The sequence below is a fragment of the Rhineura floridana genome, chromosome 6 (assembly GCF_030035675.1).
Source record: "Rhineura floridana isolate rRhiFlo1 chromosome 6, rRhiFlo1.hap2, whole genome shotgun sequence".
NCBI classification, from domain to species: Eukaryota; Metazoa; Chordata; class Lepidosauria; order Squamata; family Rhineuridae; genus Rhineura; species Rhineura floridana.
In genome coordinates, this window is record NC_084485.1 from 136,386,300 (window position 1) to 136,402,951 (window position 16,652).

A 16,652-nucleotide genomic window follows, 5' to 3' on the forward strand; every position below is an offset into this window, starting at 1 on the left:
AAACAACTCACTTGTCAATCAAAGCTCTGTCTTCACTCATTGGCTAAAAGATCGGAGCAGCGAGACTGAGCTCATTTCACAGAAATCATTTTAAAGGGTTCCTTGCTTTACAACGTAGCCCTTCATTAAAAAAATGAAAGCTCAACGCCTGGGGTTCATGCTGGCTGTGGGCTTAGCTTAACAGTATCCCCGCACCTGTCTCTTGGTGGCCCAGCCCACAAATTTTATACGACGTCAGCTGTGGGGTGGTGAGTGCAGATTGGGACTTAAATTGACCCGTGGGCCAGAGGTTCCTATTGCCTCTAAAATACATTTGATATGCATTTCTCCCCAAAATGGTTAACAGGGGAATACAAGTACTCCAATATAATAGGTTTGAAAGTTTTTACATAAATCTGCAATAATGAGGGATAAATTACTGACTTGCTCTAAAAGAAGCTTGGCTACAATACTTTTTAAAGACAGTCCCACACCTTGTTTTAGAGCAGCATGTTTAGGTTAATACAGTGTATAATCATTAGTGTATGAAATAATTTGTCATTTCACTATCAGGTGTCAAAGTCTTTATTGAGTTTAAAGCACGTATACACTTCTATATTAACCTCAACTTTTTTACGATAGTTAAAAAGGTCTTGCTACAGTGCACCGGAATTATTAATAAGAACCAAATTGTAACCGTACTTCAAATAAATAACCGAAATATTTAAGAATTTAATTTAAAAGCAATATAACTGTACAATATGAAAATATAAACAATACATAAACATAATACTCTAATGATATTTAGAAATAAAATTGCAATTCTGTATTATAGAGACAGTGCAAGAAATTAAAAAAAACAATAAGCCTCTCAACTGGGAAATAATTTACTTTTACATTATCATGCAGACATAGCATTTCAAGCCATGCTGTTGCCTTTAATGTGGTACTCTATAGGCACACACAGAGAAACAGCATGTGCAGCAGAGGTTTCTTTGAAGTCTTCAGCATAATCATTTGCACTGCTAAAGCAGCAAGCTACTTCCAAGTTTAATCAGTATTAAAATCTTCAGCGATGGAATCAGCTCTGATGGAAACTTCAGAAAACTTCTAGCTGCATACACAGTCTCTCCACATATGTGCATGAAGATTTGAGGGATCATGGCTATAGTTATTAAAATCACTGTACCAACCATATCCAACTATGTGCCTGCTTTCATATAGTACATTACACAGAGGTATTTTGTTGCATTCAAAAGTGTTAATGACTCTTCAGCAAACCAATGGTTTTTTTCCACCAAAAGCTTAAAGTGTAGATCATGATCCAATAATAAATAATCTAAGTCGAAAACCAATGCATTATACATAATGGACTGTGATCAAGAGTCAGCCACTACCTAACCACCTTTAGAGTTCATAATTATAGGTACTAAAATCCAAACATGAAATTTTAACGCAAAAGAAATTTGACCACTAGTTAAGACCTGATGTAAGCAACAGTGTAGTACACAGCATAACTAGCTGTGTGTGGGGTGTTTTTTTTAATCTGTTCTGTGTGGACCGAATGATATTTCATGTGAACGTGACTGAATTGTGGATCAATTTTTATTTCTGTAGAGAAAAAAAGGTCATTGAGGCAAAGACCAGAGAATGCAATTAACACTAAACTGTAAACACATAATTAGTCTTTTTGAGTGCACACTGACATTGCAAGAGCTCTTTCAACAGACTTCAGCAACAAGACTATGATAGGTCATAGCAGCATGAGATCACATAGAAAGCACTGAAAAGTAATACTATAAATACATCAACACCTTCTAGCAATCAGGTAACTGTGGGAAACATCTCTTCTCCATGAGACACTTTCCTGATCAAATGCTGCTCTGTTTAATGCCTAATTGAATGTTCCAGTAGTCATATGTGCGTGTGCTTTATCTGTAGCTTTAACAACTACTCTTTAGCCATTATAGGTCCAGAGTCTTACAGTTCTGTCTGCAGAAGATGACAAGAAGGAAAGATCTTGTGTATGCCACCTGCACTGAATCACTTTGTCCTTATGCTCCCCTACCACCATAGTTGGAAGCTGCTTGGTAAGGTCACCTATGGGAAAAAATGGAATCATCATTGTTTACATGAATTTTATACAGAATTATCATTCACTTTACTTTTGCACGTAGATTGCATTAAGAACAACTTTTAGATCAAATCCTGAGAATACAGCAATTCTAAGTTCAGTTCATAGACTCAGGGCCAGCTCCAGGAATGCGGGGGCCCTTGGGCATTAGCCTGCCCCGGGCCCCTCTGCTCCCCTTCCGTGATCCCGTGGATTGCAAGACAAGACCTTCCGAGCCACCCGCCACCCCCCTGCCATCCCCCCCACTTCACCTACGTTTCTCTGCTGTTAATTGCAGCTGCGCGCATTCCGCGCGCAGGGTTGCCATCAATCAAGATGGCAGCTGAGGTTTCAGTAAGGGACTGAAGCCTCTGCTGCCATCTTGGTTGATGGCATTCAGCACACGCATTGCTGCCATCAACCAAGATGGCGGCAGAGGCTTCAGTCCCTTACAGAAACCTCGGCTGCCATCTTGATTGATGGCAACCCTGTGCGCGTACTGCGCAGCCGCAAAGAACAGCAGAGAAAGGTAGGTGAAGCGGGGGGAATGGCGGGTGGCTTGGAAGGTTTCATCTTGCGATCCGCGGCATGACTCGTGCCGTGGATCACAGAAGGGGAGTGGAGGGCCCCTCAGGGGCTGCTGTAGGTGCAGGGCCCTCGGGCCAGTGCCCAACCTGGCCGCCCCTTAGAACCGGCCCTGCATAGTCTGGCTGCCAAGGGGCAATGAAAGAAGGAACACAGATGGCTTATTCTTTTTTCCTCAATTCTACTTTTACAGCACAATGATATAAATGTCTACTCAGAAGTAAATCCCACTGAGTTCAATGAGGCTTACTCCCAAATAAGTAGGTATAGTTCCAATGAGGCAGACAGATTTTGCTCACAAATCCCACATCATACTTTCTAGAAGCAATAAAGTTTGACATATCAGTCATCCATGCTATTCCTTTCTCTGCTTCCTGGTAATCTATGAAGTTGTCTCAAAAAGAAAAAGGAACCCCCTGTTCTTGTTATTAATTGCTGGTTTAGCAGGTACATTACCTTGCAAGTCTGTCACTTTGATTTTCATATCGTAAGATCCCGTGAGCAGGTAATGAGCCCCAGGGGAGAAACGAACAGAACGGACATCACTGGAATGTGGATGGTAACTCTGTACCATTCGCCCTCCACGAATATCATACAGCATACAGCTGGAATCCTCCTGACCTGTAGCTAGAAGACGACCACTAGGATCTACAGCTACAGATGCCACAGCACTGCCTGCAAAGAGAAATTCAGTTAAATTAATACATTTCTCTAGGCTGTGTCTATAGTTTTGAATAAAGACTTTATTTATTTATTTAATAAAATTTATATCCCACCCTTCCTCCCAGAAGGACCCCAGGGCAGCAAACAAAAACACTAAAAACACTCTAAAACGTCTTAAAAACAAAATACTTTAAAACATATTAAAATAAAGCATCTTTGAAAAGCAGCTTTTTAAAAAAGTTTTAAAATCATCTAAAAAAGTAATTCCAACACAGACTGGGATAAGATCTCTACTTAAAAGGCTTGTTGAAAGAGGAAGGTCTTCAGTAGGTGCCGAAAAGATAACAGAGATGGTGCCTGTCTAATATTTATGGGGAGGGAATTCCAATAGGGAAGTGCCACTACACTAAAGGTCCATTTCCTATGTTGTGCAGAACAGACTTCCAGATAAGATGGTATCTGCAGGAGGCCTTCACCTGCAGAGCGTAGTGATCGACTGGGTATATAAGGGGTAAGACAATTTTTCAGGTATCCTGGTCCCAAGCTGCATAGGGGTTTGTACATCAAAACCAGAGCCTTGAACTTGGCCCAGTAGCTAATGGGAAACCAGTGCAATTCTTTTAGCAGCGGGATAACATGTTGGCAATACCCTGCCCCAGTGAGCAGTCACGCTGCCGCATTTTGCACCAGTTGCAGCTTCTGGACCAACCTCATGAGCAGCCCCACATAGAACACATTACATTAATCCAGCCTGGAGGTGACCAATGCATGGACAACAATGGTCAGGCTATCCCAGTCCAGAAACAGCTGCAGTTGTCTTACCAGCCAAAGCTGGTAAAATGCACTCCTAGCCACTGAGGTCACCTGGGCCTCTAGCAGCAAAGATGGATCCAAGAGCACCCCCAGACTACAAGTCTTCTCTTTCAGAGGGAGTACGACCCCATCCAAAGCAGGCAATTGACTAGTTATCCGAACTTGGGAACCACCAATGCACAGCACCTCTGTCCTTATAAAATACAGATCAGAACAAAGCTAGATACAATTCCAGGTATATGATGCATTTTGGAGGATTCCACTTGTTTCTAGATGCTGAACTGTAACTAAGCCAAAGTATGTGGAAATGAAATAATCATATATTCTCCCCCTGCATGTGCATGCCTCCCCCTTCTTCTATTTCCCTGTTCCAGGGACTTTTCATACCTGTTTTTTTGTAAAAGCCCATGTACATAGATGACACTATATAAATAAATCTATTTTAATTGTTCTATCATTTAATATTAGAAGAATATTGCAATTATGGTTGTTTATCCTTGCAAATCTAACTTACTGTTTTGAACATGCTAAACATAGTTTTCACTAATAGCAAACACTAGTTAATATTTCAAGCAAGTTACTCTGTATTTTTTTAAAAAATCAGTACCTGTATGAGACAAAATTCAATCTCACCTTTGGCTCCTAAAAAAACTGATAGATAATCTTCATAATTTATATATATGTGATATAAATATATATTCAAATATATATTATTTGATTTATATCCTGCCCTTCCTCCTAGCAGGAGCCCAGGGCGGCAAACAAAAGCACTAAAAACATTAAAACCATAAAAACAAACTTTAAAACACATTAAAACAAAACAAAAAGTTTCTTAAAAAAAGCTTTCAAAGCATCTTCTAAGATTAAAAACATTTTTAAAAAGACGGTTTAAGAACATACTAAAAAGCAATTCCAACACAGATGCAGACTGGGATAGAAGATAAAAGGCTTCTTGAAAGAGGAAAATCTTCAATAGGTGCCAAAAAGATAACAGAGATGGCACCTGTCTAACATTTAAGGGGAGGGAATTCCACAGGGTAGGTGCCACTATACCAAAGGTCTGTGTATATTATACAGCCACAAGAGTGGCTGTATACTATAGCCAGGATGGATTTTTCACATTCTGAATGTTAAATTGAAAATACCCCCCATGCCATTCTGATGCTTCCCATAAGCTAATTTCAAAACAAAGCCTTACAAAACCTATAGTCCTGAACTCAGAAACACTTAACAACCTTCTAAATTTTCATGGCAATACACGAAACAGTCAGAATAGAGAGTTCAAAGGCTAAAATGAGGGGGGAAACCAGAGATCTTTTGGACTTTTTTCTGCCAGAGTTCTCATAATCTGTTGAAATTCATTAAAAATCAGCCATGTTCACAGAGTACCTGTAATCCTATTACTGACCTTGCCCCATACTGTGACCTTCATCTTCTGAGGTTTAAAAGTTTAAAAAATGCCTGGCTGATTTTTAATTAATTTAAGAAATTTTGCCTTGAACTCAATGATAGTGTCGGGCATGCTCAGTAAGGACCAACTGTCAGTGTTCTAAAAGCCAGACTCCCAGCTGCTGGGTTTGGCTAATCAGGGGGCCACACCCGCACCAGACCTTTATTTCACTTGAGACAGTCATGGCTTCCCCCAGAGAATCCTGGGAAGTGTAGTTTGTGAAGGGTGCTGAGAGGAGACTCTTATTCCACTGACAGAGCTCCAGTGGCCAAACTGGTTTAACAATCAGCCACTCTGATTGAAGCTCTGTGAGGGGAACAGGGCGTCTCCTAGCAATTCTGAACACCCTTCACTAACTACACTTCCCAGGATTCTTTGACAGAAGCCATGACTGTCTAATGTAAAATGAAGGCCTGGTGTGGATGTAGCCAGGGACAGCTTTGGCTTAAATTGAGGCTACGTGTACCTGCTGTAGAATAGAAAGGTAGGGGAAATGCTGAAAAGCAATGATACTGTTCAGAGTGTTTTCCTTTTGGAAAGGAAAGGGGCTTCCCCTCAGCCAGTGCCCACCCACCCAATTCCTCCCCTCCTCCGGGTCATTGTTGGACTATGACCAGGGTTTGAATCCCCACACAGCCATGAAGCTCACTGGGTGACCTTCGGCCAGTCACTGCCTCTCAGCCTCAGAGGAAGGCAATGGTAAACCACTTCTGAATACCGCTTACCATGAAAACCCTATTCATAGGGTCGCCATAAGTTGGCATCGACTTGAAGGCAGTCCATTTCTATTTTCAAACATGATTGCACAGAAATAAATCCCACTGAACTCAAAAAGTATGCAAATGATCAAACCTACCCTCCCTCCTCCCTCTTGCCCCTTCCCTTCCCCTTCCTTTGTTCCTCCATCCCCTTCCCCCTCCCCTTCCTCCTTCCCATGGTCAGTTTTACCTATCTTAAGCATGGCTGCATGGGAGTAAACACTATTGAACTCTGTAAGCAAGCACATGATCAAACCTGCCCTGCCTTGTCTTTCCCCTTCCTTTGCTCCCTCCAATCTGCTCCTTTCCCCCCCATGATTGCACAGGAGTAAATTCCATTGAACTCAATAAGCATGCAAATGATCAAACCTGCCTTTCCCCTCTTTCCCCTCCCATCCCCTCTCCTCTCCCTTCTTCCTCCCCTCTTCCTCCTTCCCTGCCCACTCCAGCGCTCCATCCCTCTCCCCCCCGAGTCAGTTTTACCTATCCTAAGCATGATTGCGCAGGAGTAAATCCCACTGAACTCAATAAACATGCAAATGATCAAACCTGTACTTCTCCCCTTCCCCTCCTGCCTGCTCCCATCCCCCTCCTTTCCTGCCTCCCCCCTCCTCCCCATCCCCTGTGGTCAGTTTCACCTCTCCTAAGCATGATTGCACAGGAGTAAATCCCACTGAACTCAATAAGCATGCAAATGATCAATCCATTCTCACCACACTTGCACAGGATCCCATTTCTTACCTCCCGGATTAAAAAGCAGAGAAATTCACTAATAGGCAAAAAACCCTGTGGTTTAAGAACGTACCTATAGCCCACAGATATTTCTTTCAAACTTTAAAAAGCAGGGAAATTGGGCAGCTATAGTGAATGCACCAGGGGAGCGGGATACCTGACTTCCTCTCTGAGATATTGTACTGCCCTACAGATTGGTCAAAACGCAAACACAATTTGGGTTGGTCTTTCACAGTCCAATCCACTTCCTGTGGATCTTAGAAGAATTTGGTAACATCCACCTTCAGATATGCTTGGGGGAAACTGATTACTTGGATCTATTCCAGTCTAGCTTTAGGCCTGACCATGACACTGAAACTGCCTTGGTTGCTCTGGTTGATGACATCTCTTGGGAGAGAGAGATAGGGAAAGTGCAACCCTGCTTGTTCTCCTTGATCTCTTGGCAGCTTTTGATACTGTTGACCGCAGTATTGTTCTGGAACGTCTCAGGGAGGTGGGGGTTGGGGGCACTGTGCTTCAGTGGTTCCACTACTTTATATGAGGCTACTGTTTAGCACCATGGGAACTATCTTATGGTGTTCCTCAGGATTCCGTCTTGTTCCCCATCCTATTTAACATCTAAATGAAGCCTCTAAGAGATGTCATCAGGAGATTTGTAGTAAGGTGTCATCAACATGCATGTGACACCCAATTCTCTCTCTGTTCCATCTGAATTGAGAGAGGCAGCTGAGGTGTGGACCAGTGCTTGGAGGTGGTGACAGGCTAGATGTGGGCCAATAAATTGAGATCGAGTCCTGAAAAGACAGAGGTGTTATATGTCCAGAGTTCTCACATCCAAGACGTGGGGAGATGGCCTGTTCTGGATGGGGTTGCACTCACCTGAAAGGAGGAGGTTCGCAACTTGGTGGTACTCCTGGATCTAACATTGTCATTGGAGGCTCAGGTGGCCTCAGTGGCTAGGAGTGCCTTTTTCCAGCTCCGGCTGGTTCGCCAGCTTCAGCGCCTTTTGGACAAAGGTGACTTGGCCACAGAACTCCATGCTCTGGTAACTTCCAGACTGGATTACTGCAATGCGCTCTGTGCTGGGGCTGCCCTTGAAGATGACTCGGAAACTTCAACTGGTCCAAAATGCAGCAGCCAGATTACTGGCTGGAGTTCCATTTAGATCTCATAACACCCCTGTTTTAAGACAGCTGCATTGGTTGCCAGTTTGTTCCAAGGTGCTCATGCTAGTGTTTAAAGCCCTAAATGACTTGGGTCCCAAATATCTGAAAGACTGCCTCCTTCTCTACAGACCCTCTTGGGTATTGAGATCAGCAGAAGGGGCCCTTTTAGTAGTTTTGCCACCCTTGGAAGCTCGGGGGTGGGGGTGGCCCAGGAGAGGGCATTCTCTGTGGCGGCCCCTAAGTTGTGGAACACCCTCCCCACCAAAGTGCATCTGGCAACTTCATTGCACAGTTTTAGGCGAATGCTGAAGACATACCTCTTTATTTATTTATTTATTGGATTTCTTAGTCGCCCATCTGGGTGGCTATCCAGCCACTCTGGGCGACGTACAAAATAAACATACAGATACAATAAACATTAAAAATCCGGACACAAAGATAATAAAATCTAGCCCACCCCAAAAGCCTGCCTGAAGACCCAGGTCTTCACGGCCCAGCGGAAACTCATTATAGAGGGGGCATGGCGGAGATCATTTGGGAGGGAGTTATACAGGGTGGGGGCCACAATTGAAAAAGCCCTCTCTCTAGTCCTCACCAGTCTGGCTGTTTTGACTGATGGGATAGAGAGAAGGTCTTTTGAGGCTGATCTTGTTGGACGGCATAGCTGATGATGCTGGAGTCGCTCCTTCAGATAGACTGGGCCGTATAGGGATTTAAACATAAAGACCAACACATTGAATTGGGCCTGGCAAGCAACTGGTAGCCAGTGCAACTCTTTTAGCACTGGAGTTATGTGATCACGCCGGCAGCTGCCTTTAATCAGGTGCGCTGCCGCATTCTGTACCAGTTGCAACTTCCGGACCATTTTCAAGGGTAGCCCCTAAATAGAGCGCATTACAGTAGTCTAGGCGTGAGGAGACCAGGGCATGTACCATCAATGGGAGCAGGTGATTGGGAAGGTAGGGGCACAGCCTCCGTATCAGATGGAGTTGATACAGTGCTGCCCGGCTCACAGCGAGACCTGAGCTTCCATGGACAGTTGGGTATCAAGAATGATCCCGAGGCTGCAGACCTCGTCTTTCAGGGGCAGTTGTACCCCATTGAGCACCAGGTCCACATCCCCTAATCTTCCCTTGTCTCCCACGAGCAGTACCTCTGTTTTGTCAGGGTTCAGTTTCAGCTTATTCCTTCCCATCCAGCCACTCACCGACTCCAGGCACTTGGATAGGGTTTCTACAGCCAACCTCGGTGAAGATTTAAATGAGAGATAGAGCTGCGTGTCATCCGCATATTGGTGACACTGCAGCCCAAATCTCCTAATGATAGCCCCCAGCTTTACCTTGGCCTTTCACAATGATAACATGTATTTTTAGGACTCATCCTATTTTGGGGGTTTTGGTTGTTTTTAAATTGTTTTTAATGTCATAATTTAAAATTGTTGTAACCCATCCTGGGTCCTTTAGGTTAAGGGTGGGTAATAAATAATGATGATGATGATTATAATGGAACTGAACTTTCTTGGCTCTAACTTTAGTAAACTTACCAGTTCCATGAAATGTTGTTCCAACAACCCGAACACAACTGGGTACTCTGAGATCCCAAAATCGTACGGTTTTGTCTTGAGAACCAGATGCTATCATCCATCCACTCCATGTATAAAGTGCTAAAATGTGACCTGCAAATAAGAAATCTCAATGTGTAATAATTATGGTTTACAAAGGCCATATAAAAGTCTTCATATTCTAGCCAGGAATACACTTTTGTCAGCAGCATACAATTAAGGAAAATGTTACCTTCTACATATAACATAGGGGGTTGTCCCAAATAATTGTGAATTACACTGTAAAGTGTACAATGTGTACCTTTAAACTTTCTCAAAATGGCTCATTCATCCAGCAACACAAATATTTGTAGTTACAACGGTTAGTAAAACTGATTTAGACAAAAGTTACCAAAGCTGAGCCAGCAACATACCAGTATGACCACTCAAAGCATGGAGACCTTGCCCTCGCTGGCAGTCTGTTGTATAAATATTACAGTCCCCAGCTCCAGCACTTATTAAAATGGCACCACCACTTTCAGGGCCTTCCATAAAAGCTAGATCCCTAATGGTTCCATCATGCATACTGAATTCCAGATCTGGTCCTAAAAGAATTTAAATGAAGAGAAAAAAACAATTATGACCTATATATACACACACACACAAGACTTGCTTGTACTGAAAGATCACAATCCAGAATTAAAATTAGGAGTTTTATAACTATTTATCCAGCAAACTATTTTGGGTTAAACCTCAATTTTGAGTCCCACCCCAAAAAAATAACCACACTTGTCAGGCCCCCTCCTCAACCCTTGATCAATAGAAAAACTATGCCAATCTGATATTGGGTTCAAATGTCCTTTATGAAAGCTGTACAAAATAAAATACCCAGTTTAAGTTATTAAGCAAGACATGACACCACTTACAAGTAAAAAAAACAAATCAGGCCTTCCTTCATTGAGACCTTATTTATAGAATTTTAATCCCACTCTTCAGCCATAAAAAGGGCCCCTGAAAAGAGGTTCCTACAGCAAGTAAGAAATGTCAGTGGTGGGACATCTCTTGCTGCCAGGCTTACAGTGTGAAAGGCATGACACAAATGAGAAAGAATTTGGGAGAGGAGAAAAAGCAAATTAGGATGCTATTTCTTGTTACAGTTATCGTACCTTCCCTTTTCCAGTAAAACATTATAGTGGCTCATATGTCATTGGAGTCAACAATACCCCAGAAAAGTACAGAAACCTACACAAATGGTACATGTGTGTGTGTCTTACTGACTCCACTGATTTTTGAACATACATAGCCTAACAATTATTATAAGTCGTGAATTACCAGTAACAACAATATATCTCACAGATCTGGCAAACATAGCACATGCTCTGAGTAGCCAATGCACGACTATCACATTTCACAACTGCACAGAGTACAGCAGATAAAAATCACATGAAGCACATCATTGCTGTGACATTTTGTCATTGTACTGACTGCAGAAATAACACCATACCTCCTTTCTTGGTGTCAGCAGTAAAAGGCCCTATCAGTTCTGGGACTATTTCTCTTGATAACCCAGGTAAAGATGCTATATATTAAGATTAAATCCAGGGTATTATTTATTCAAGACCACAGTCTACTAGGAAGAACATATTTTGGGAAGTTCACATCATCATGGGCTGTTTAGCTTCCAAACAATGTAGGCATTTAGACAGGCAATGTCGGCCATATTTGTTGGGGGGGAGGCAAACATTGGTCACTGTTTGATCATGCATCTGGTCACCGGTACCCATGTGTGGTCTTTAATTTTATTTTAATAAAGGAAGTTCTAAGCTTGGAATTCTGGGGGCATCATTCTGCATTGGAGAATCACTGTTCTTCCTTTCTTTGGCACGTTATTTTGCTAGTGTCAAATCTTAAAAAACAAAAATACTACTGTTAACGTGTCAAATCTTCTTAAAAAACAAAAATACTACAGTTAACACTTTCTTGTGGAGAACTGTATTGTTTGTTTTCCAAAACATTACCATAAACAGAGAAATGGTGATCTATTGTTCTTTGATTGTGAGTTACTATTAAGTCTGGACACCAACTGAAGTCCAGATGCAGGTTACTTGCAAATATTTGCAGATACAACTGGAGTCTCAATGATCCCAAAAGTCGAATATACATTTTGGGCAAATTGCTATGATGAAGAAGTAGTTTTGCTATGTAACAAGGGAGGTTCTTACTGGTGAAAAACGTTTTTATATTTGAGGTTTTTAAAAGGGTTTTGGGTTGTATTCAATGCTAGTCATCCTCAGAAGAGACCCGTGGAAATTAATGGACATGACTAACTTAGGTTCATCAGTTTCAAAAGATCCACTTTGAGTCAAACTTAGTTGGAATCAACCCTTCATAAAGATATGGTGTACTACTGACCCCTGATGCTGTTTGTGGCAATGTGAAGGGATGTGAACAATGTATCTATTATGAAGATAGACCAAATATTGTTTTCTCATCCTCTGATCAGAACAGATTCTCTGCTAATGGTCAGAACATAGTTTGTGCTAATGGTCAGAACAAATACTTGGTAAAGCACCCTATAAATATGACAAATAACCTATAATTTTACATGGCACTACGCGAGGTAATTTGGACACCTAGCAGGTTATATGCATGGTTTTACAGTTTTATCTATCATTCCAATAGGTGTAGAATTGACCCCAAATGTATACAAGGAAAAACATTTTTGTCTAACATATTTCACCTCATGACCATTCATACTTTGTTACTGTTGAGGACTACATGGACCATGGAATAGTGGAAGACAGGCACATTAGTTTTATGCTTTCCTCCCAGTGCTTTCAGGTTGTATTTGACCCCTGCATGCCGTGAGGGTTCATAGAAAGCAACCAAAACAGGAATGCCTAAAATAGCTTTGATGTCTGCTGCAATCTGTTCTCTAACATTTCTCTGCCAAATGTTTCTGTCATACTACATTTATAAGCATCACACCTCTTACTCTCCTAAAGCCAAATTAATATGATTAAAATGATATATTTTGTCAGGTTTCTCAAATGAAACACTGAAACAGAAAGTTCCCCAATTATCCTTGTTCCTCCATTGAAATTTAGGTTGCTTATAAAATGCCATCATGTACACAGATGTGCAGTATAAAATAGTAACAGCAGTTTACAATTATTACTACTACAACTGGGCTCAGTTTTTAAAAGATCTTCTAAGGATTTAAAAAAGGTGTGGGGAATCTTTGACCCTCTCGATGTTGCTGAACTATGACTCTCATAATCTCTAGCCATTGGCCATGCTTGCTGGGACTCCTGGGAGTTGCAGTTCAGCAACACATGAGGGCCAAAGGTTTCCCACACCTGATTTAAAGCTCTCTTAAATTATAAAAGCTTTCTAATCCCTTTAACACCACAGCAATTTATATGCTTTTTAAGTGTAAAAAACAACAACCACAATGGTTCACAAACAATTATAACAGTGCACTTACCTGTTGCATTACAGGTGTCTGCATTGAAAGGTAGCACTTTAACATATTTGTCATTAGAACCAGTTGCCAGCAACTGTCCACAGGGACTCCATGCCACACAATAGATTGATCCTTTGTGATGTTTGTTCCTTTTGAAACGAACCACTGGTTGTTTAGGAGTGTTACTACCACTAAAAAATAATTTAAAGATAAGATTATTATATCATTCTGCATGTCTGGACAGAGTCTGACAAAGGCTAATGTCATGTATCTTTACAATTTAATAGTCTCTACTCTTATAAGAGCATTGGAAGAGAGCAATTATTTTAGCAAAGGTTTTAAAATGGCATAACTGAATTTAAAATTAATAATAATTTTAATTGTTGTTGTTATGTGCCTTCAAGTCGATTATGACTTATGGCGACCCTATGAATCAGTGATCTCCAAGAGCATCTGTCATGAACCACCCTGTTCAGATCTTGTAAGTTCAGGTCTGTGGCTTCCTTTATGGAATCAATCCATCTCTTGTTTGTTTAATTTTAATTAAAATGTGAAATATAGAAAGGGTCCCTTAAGTAATAAGAATGTGCAGAGGTGCATCTTATAACCCATTTGTGGAATGCTCTTCCCAGTGAGGTCCACCTGTTGCCTTCAGTGACATCTTTTCAGTGCCAGGTAAAGACTTATCTTTTTTCCCGGGCATTTGATAGACTGAGATGATGTTTTTATTATTAGTGTGCTGCCGTGCTTCCTGTGGGGGTTAGTTCTGTTTTGTGGTATTTTTGTGTTTATGTCTTTAACGTGTTGTAAATCACTTGGAGACCTCGGGTAACAAGCAATTAAAAAGTCTAATAAAAAATAATAACCACAACAATGGCTGGAGGTTCAAGGAAAGTCCATTTTCCTAGAACATGCAAAGAGAGTCTGCCATACTTTCAAAAGGTTTATATTAATTGTTTTAATGAACTGTAAAGTAATTTTTTTATATTAAAAAAATGCAGCTGCCCAGCTCGTAGTTGGGGCCAGATGATCAGTTGAGATCACACTGATACTTGGAGTTGCCAATGTTGGTGATGACCTTTAAAGTACCAAACGGTCTGGGACCAGGCTACCTTAGGGACCCATGTGCACCCATATCAGCCTCCCATTCCCTATGATTGAGGTCCAGTTGAGATGCCTCCTGGTAAAATCCATTTGGTTTACAAGCACAAGGAATAATGGCCCCCAGAGGGAATCAGGCAAGCTTCAACGCTGACTTCTTAAGTGAGCCCTAAACACACTTTTTCAGAATTGCCTTTGGGAGTTACAAAACATGATTACACAAGGTCTGATATTGGGTCACGAGGTCTGATATTGGGTCATTTGTCTAATGCTGGTTAGTCTATTTAAGACTATTTTATTTGTCTGATTATAATGGGATTTGATAGTTTTGTTGTATTTTGAGTTTTTAAACAAGTATTTTAGCGATTGAAAGGCAACTGGCATGAAAAGTGGTATAGAAACATTTGAAATAAAATACATACATACATATATGGCCTGGTGGGAATGAGTTAACTTCTGTCCCAATATCACTGTCCTGGTCCATTTTGGGACCCCAATGCTATGTTTTTAAGAGAACCTGGGAGATATGATCACCAATTTCATGTAGCTTATCTAGTTTGATCTTTAGCCTAAAGCGGCATAATTCAAACTTTTGTCACTTCTGAAATCATTTTCCTAACCAGTGCAGCTGTCTTAGAACTTCTGGATGTTGCTGATTTTTTCAGTGTGTGGTATAAAGTGTGTTCTCGGCTTCCTCTGGGTTCTAGGAAAGCTTAAGAGTTCTTTTATACCAGGGCTGTGGAGTCGGAGTCGTGGAGTCGGAGTCAGAAGCAATTTTGGGTGGAGTCGGAGTTGGTAGAAATGTACCGACTCCGACTTCAAAATAATTTTTGATTGACAAATTTTTTAAAATATAAACTCAAAATGTCAAAGAAGCTTCCCATGAAGTCAGCTGTAGATGAGCATTTCACCATATCTCAAGATGGAAAACATTTTGTGTGTCAGTGTATGACACAGGACCCAGATGAAGACAAATGCTATGATGCCAAGATCAGCGCATATTCAGACAGCGATAAAAATGCTCCTATGAGAGCTTCCAATTTAAAAAGACATTTACAGCCCTTTCCAGGACTGTGGAGTTGGAAGCAATTTTGGGTGGAGTCGGAGTCGGACAGTAGAAAAATAGAGGAGTCGGAGTCGAAGGTTTGGCATACCGACTCCACAGCCCTGTTTTATACAAGGCATTCTGGGGAACACTTTTAGGGCCGAAAACTCATCATCCTGCATTAACCAAGGGCACCTAAGCACTTGACCAACATGTTCCCTTGCAAAAGACTGGTAATGATGGATATCTTGTTCCACCACAATGGAATCCTAATGCATTCTGCAGAACCTAGGTCTTAGCTGTTCTATTGAGGCAATAGCTTACAAGATCAGGAGTTTAAAACTCCACATCCAGAGAGAGGACATAAATGAGGTCCTGATACCAAACCTCAACCTTGTTACTATTGTTGCTGTAACAGCCGCCTCCTATCCTTGTTGTGGCACATAAGATCAGGGCCGGCTCCAGGCATGCCAGGGCCCGTGGGCATCCCGGCGTGTGCGTGTGAGCGCGAACGCACGTGGCTTGCGCATGGCCCCCCCACCTACCTGTCTCCAGTCTTTTACCATTGCCCTTAATTAAGATGGCAGCTGCAGTTTCCCTAAGGGGATGAAGCCTCCGCCGCCATCTTTGTTGATGGCACGTGCTATGCATGCACATCTCTGCCATCAACTAAGATGGCGGCCATGGCTTCAGTACCTTAGGGAAACTGCGGCCGCCATCTTCATTAAGGGCAATGGTAAAAGACAGGAGACAAGTAGGTGAGGCAAGGGAATGGCGGGCAGGAGGATGGTGCCACATATCGTGGATGGGGCGCAGAGGGCGGCGCAGAGGGCACCTCAGGGGCTCCTGTAGCTCAGGGGCCCTCAGGCCAGTGCCCCACCTGGCCGCCCTTTAGAACCAGCCCTGCGTAAGATCTATTATATAGCATCTCCTCTCTGCATCATCATATACCATTTTCTCAGCTATACAATAAAGTAATAGAGGCCAGAATCTTTGTATAAGGTCAGAGTTTAAATGAAACATAATATATCACTTCTAGCACCTACAACCAACCAACTTGGTTTGCAGACTGCAGGAGCCCCTTTCAAGTTAACACTGAATGTGCATGTCTGAACAAGTGGAGTGGGGCATGAGAATGAGTGTGCTAGCTCCACCCGCCTCAGCCTCCATGAGTACAGAAGGTTCTTCACTTCAGACAGATCTTCCAACTCATGGAAGGTGATAAGAACAATATCAGTGGA

The 16,652-nt window shown here is 41.9% G+C and overlaps 1 protein-coding gene across 5 annotated transcripts in view; it reads right to left on the reverse strand.

The window, feature by feature from the left end:
* Positions 1 to 546: 546 nt before the first annotated feature.
* WDR47 (WD repeat domain 47) overlaps positions 547 to 16,652 on the reverse strand; it is a 48,017-nt gene continuing 31,911 nt past the window's right edge. For all 5 annotated transcript variants that reach the window (XM_061633906.1, XM_061633910.1, XM_061633907.1 and 2 more), the window contains 5 exons: positions 13,287 to 13,456; positions 10,234 to 10,404; positions 9,803 to 9,934; positions 3,134 to 3,352; positions 547 to 2,079 (listed from right to left, as the gene is read on the reverse strand). In XM_061633906.1, coding sequence (XP_061489890.1) covers positions 1,937 to 2,079; positions 3,134 to 3,352; positions 9,803 to 9,934; positions 10,234 to 10,404; positions 13,287 to 13,456 — 835 coding nt within the window. In that variant the 3' untranslated portion in view covers positions 547 to 1,936. The remainder of the gene's footprint in view (positions 2,080 to 3,133; positions 3,353 to 9,802; positions 9,935 to 10,233; positions 10,405 to 13,286; positions 13,457 to 16,652) is intronic.